Here is a 3,639-nt window from a genome sequence, read left to right as displayed (position 1 = left end):
GGAGGGGCAGTGATGGAACTGGGACCTGCTGGAGAGGGAACTGGGACTTACTGGAGTGGCTTCTCCCCGGTGTGGATGCGGCGGTGGATGATCAAGTTGCTGCTGGTGCGGAAGGAGCGAGCGCAGAACTCACAGATGTAATCCCGTTTGTCTGGGGGGGCAAAGCAAATGGGAGTGAGGGTTGATCCGGCCTGGAAAACCCTCGGGATGCTCTTCAGGGGCAGGGAGGTCTCCCAGCATGGAAATGGAGACGGTGAGGGAAGAGACTGGAGGAGCAGCCAGAGGTGGTAGCTCCAGGGGATGGGAAGGACATGGGCACGGCTGTTGTGGCCCAGCAACATTTGGACTGGGAATGTGGGAAGGAGATTCCAGCTGGGAGCAAAGCTGCTCCGTCCACAGGACTCACCGCTGTGGAGCTTCTCGTGCTCCTTGAGGTGCTTCTTGAAGTTGAAGGATTTGCCACACGTTGGCTCGGAGCAGGTGAAGGTTTTCTGGTGCACGTGCTGATACTTCTGGTGGTGCTACCAGACAAGGGAAAAAAGGAGAATCCACTCAGGTCCTAATTCCAACTCCTGGATAGTGACCACAACCCCTTGCTGGAGGTGGGATGGGCCAACACATCCAAAATTCCAGATGCTCTTGGAATGCTGAGGAGCAGCAGGAGCTCATGCCAGAGGGTTTGGGGTCTCGTGCTCACGTTCAGGTACTGTCGGTTGGAGAAGATCTTGCCGCAGCCCTCGAAGTCGCACAGGAGGATCTCCCGTTTCGCCGCCTTCCTGTGGGAGAGGAGGTGGAAAAAGCTGTGGGATACGGATCTGACACTCCATCCTCCTTCCCTTTGATCCACCTTCATCCTTTGGAAGCTCCTGCCCATCACCTCTCCCTCGTGGAAGGGATTGAGCTTCTCCTGCTCTTCCCAAAGGGTTGGAAAATGCCCCGGAAGCTGCTCCAGCCCCTTCCCAGGTACCTGATCCTCTTGGGGCCGATCTGGGCCACGTCCTCGGCGCTCATCCGCGCTCGGCGCTTGCAGCTGCAACGGGAGAGATCCGTGTGAGCCAAGCCCTGGTGTCCCCTCGTCGTCCCCAGTCCCAGAGCTGAGCGACGCATGAAATCGTTTCTCCCACGGGAGCAGAGCAGGAGGTGTTGGAAGAAACACCCTTCAGACAGTGAAAGGGGAATCAGCTCTTTATTGCTCATTCCAAGACAATTCCATAGGGTTTGGACACATCTCGGGACACGAAGGGGTTGGTTCTCAGCTTGGTGAGATCTCCAATTCATCCACAGCTCCCTGGGGAGAGGGAGAATCTCCTGATGTTTGTCAGCTCTTCCTTTGCTCCCGAAACAGGATTTTCTCTCGGGTTTTCCAGTTGCTGTGGGAAAAAAAGAGGAAGGAAAAATTCAATCGAACACTTCTCTAAGTCATCAAACTCAACTCAAACAGGCTTGACCTGAAGCTTAGGGTTGACTTTGAGGAGAGGTCCAAGCCCCAGGGAGAACCACTCGTCCCTTCCCAAATCCCACGGGGAACCTTTGGAAGGTGTGGGATTTGGGGTGGAAATCAGGCAGGAAACCAGGAAGGGTTTGGGGTTTTTTTTCACACCTTTTAACCTCCAGAAGGACAACCCAAACCCAAGCCAGAACTTGCCACCCTCACATGGAATTCGGGAGCGACGGCAGGGAGAAGGGGAGGAGAAAATCCAACGTTACCTTCGTTGGGATAAGGTCTCCAGGAGAGTCTCTGGTCTTCCAGTGATGGGTGAGGTTCTTCTGGGAGCTGCCAGGAGAGGGGGAGAAGGTTCAACACCCAAAAGAAGCCACGTCAAAGTGGAGAAGGATCCATCAGGACCATGAGGAGCAACACAACACTCACCTGGAGGATCTGGACTGGGATTGCTGCTGGTCCCATCTTGGTCACACCAGTTGACTCCAAGGAAAAAGAGGTTTTAACCCCTTAATCTTGTCCAAAACATGAGAAGATCCATCCAGGTGGTTTGTCTAGGTGTGTCACATCCCAGAGGTCCATGACCAACCTCCAACCCAACCTCCCTTTAACGCTGGTGCAAAGGCACCAGGGAAGCCCCAAGGGAAGATTTGACCCCAAAGCAGAGAAGTTTGGGCTGATGTGTTTGGATGAGGAGATGGAAACCCAACACTGGGTCCCAAAGCTGCTGGAGAAGCCCAAGGTCCATCGTGATGGGATCGATGGGGTTTTTGGGCTGTTGCCATCTCCAGGCTGGTGGAGGCTTCAACACCCACCACGGTGGTGGTTCAGAGGGTCTTCATCCCCCTCCACGGTCAACTCCAGACCATCCTTACTCCCCTACCACCCTGGGCTGACCTTACCAGGGCCAACAGTGGGTGGCATGAGGTCTGTGAAGCCCCTTGAAGACAATTTGGTGTGCCAGACCCACCTTGGCACCCTCAACACCCAACGAGGCCAAGAAACACAATTCTGCCCCATGGCCAACGGTGTCATTGACCTCCAGCCCCAGGACACACAGCTCTTGCCCTTCCCAGAGCTCAAGGCTTGGACACCGTTTGCTGTTGGGTTGGTGGTTCCAGTTGGTTCCTCAGCATGAAGAGCAGAAACATCTTCAATGTGCCCCAAAACGCTCCTCGGTGGCCACGAGAGACGGACATCTCTAAGTGGTGACCCCCAACACTCATCCCCACGTTCTCTCGGTGCTGCAGTTGTCGGGACTCACCTGACCCGTCCACTCTTGTCCTCTGAGGGGCTGGAGCTGGGCAGAGGAGGTTCTTGCTGGGGCTTCTCCTCCTTGATGGGTTTCTTGCGAGACTTGGGCTGGCTCTGGCGGCGCTGAGGCTCCGAGTCGCTGCGGGAGGGGAACGGAGTTGGATGAGGTAGGACGTTGGTTGGACATGGTAGGACATGGTATGGTTAGAGATGGAAGAATATTGGCTGGACACGGTATGACATATGGTATGAGATGAGTTGGACAGGGCTGGACGTGGCAAAGACCCAGGAGAGACACGAGGCAAGGAGGTTCCTCCCCAGAATCCTCTGCCCTTAGGAAACACCTCATCTAAGCACCACAAGGACACTGTTCCCACCTCTCCCAGGACAAACACAGGGCTCTCCCAGTGTGATACTGGGCCAAACTGGGCACCCTGGAGCACCTCCCCCCATGACCCTGATCCAGGTGTTCCCTCCCAGCTCTCCTCACCTGTCCAGGGACGGGTGGTAGTTCTCGTCACGCAGATCGTCCGTGTAGGCCAAGTCATCGTCCTCAGCAAAGTCCTCGTCCTCCTCTTCCTTCTCCTCTTGGGGCTCAGCTCCTGCCTCCGCGTCCTCGCTCGGAACAGCGCTGAGGGACACCACGACACGACAGGTCAGCCATGGATGTGGTGTTGGCCATCCAGGGATGGTCAGACGGGGCTGACCACGACCCTTGGGGAGGACCTGGGGGTGTCACACTCGTCATCGTCCTCAGCAAAGTCCTCGTCCTCCTCTTCCTTCTCCTCTTGGGGCTCAGCTCCTGCCTCCGCGTCCTCGCTCGGAACAGCGCTGAGGGACACCACGACACGACAGGTCAGCCATGGATGTGGTGTTGGCCATCCAGGGATGGTCAGACGGGGCTGACCACGACCCTTGGGGAGGACCTGGGGGTGTCACACTCT

General features: G+C 56.4%; 1 protein-coding gene across 1 annotated transcript in view; it reads right to left on the bottom strand.

Annotated features, from left to right (window-relative positions):
- Positions 1 to 51: 51 nt before the first annotated feature.
- Positions 52 to 3,639, bottom strand: part of LOC103800049 (zinc finger protein 692-like) — a gene marked incomplete at its 3' end in the record, with an annotated part of 4,004 nt that continues 416 nt past the window's right edge. Inside the window, exons 2-8 of the mRNA XM_009072412.1 lie at positions 3,422 to 3,621; positions 3,186 to 3,326; positions 2,706 to 2,834; positions 968 to 1,030; positions 698 to 776; positions 407 to 521; positions 52 to 151 (exon numbers count right to left, since the gene is read on the bottom strand). Of these exons, the coding sequence (XP_009070660.1) occupies positions 52 to 151; positions 407 to 521; positions 698 to 776; positions 968 to 1,030; positions 2,706 to 2,834; positions 3,186 to 3,326; positions 3,422 to 3,621 (827 nt within the window). The remainder of the gene's footprint in view (positions 152 to 406; positions 522 to 697; positions 777 to 967; positions 1,031 to 2,705; positions 2,835 to 3,185; positions 3,327 to 3,421; positions 3,622 to 3,639) is intronic.

Source organism: Acanthisitta chloris, unplaced genomic scaffold (assembly GCF_000695815.1).
Source record: "Acanthisitta chloris isolate BGI_N310 unplaced genomic scaffold, ASM69581v1 scaffold37303, whole genome shotgun sequence".
Taxonomy (NCBI): domain Eukaryota; kingdom Metazoa; phylum Chordata; class Aves; order Passeriformes; family Acanthisittidae; genus Acanthisitta; species Acanthisitta chloris.
The sequence above is the reverse complement of the archived record's forward strand: the minus strand, read 5'-3'. Positions and strand labels throughout refer to the sequence as shown.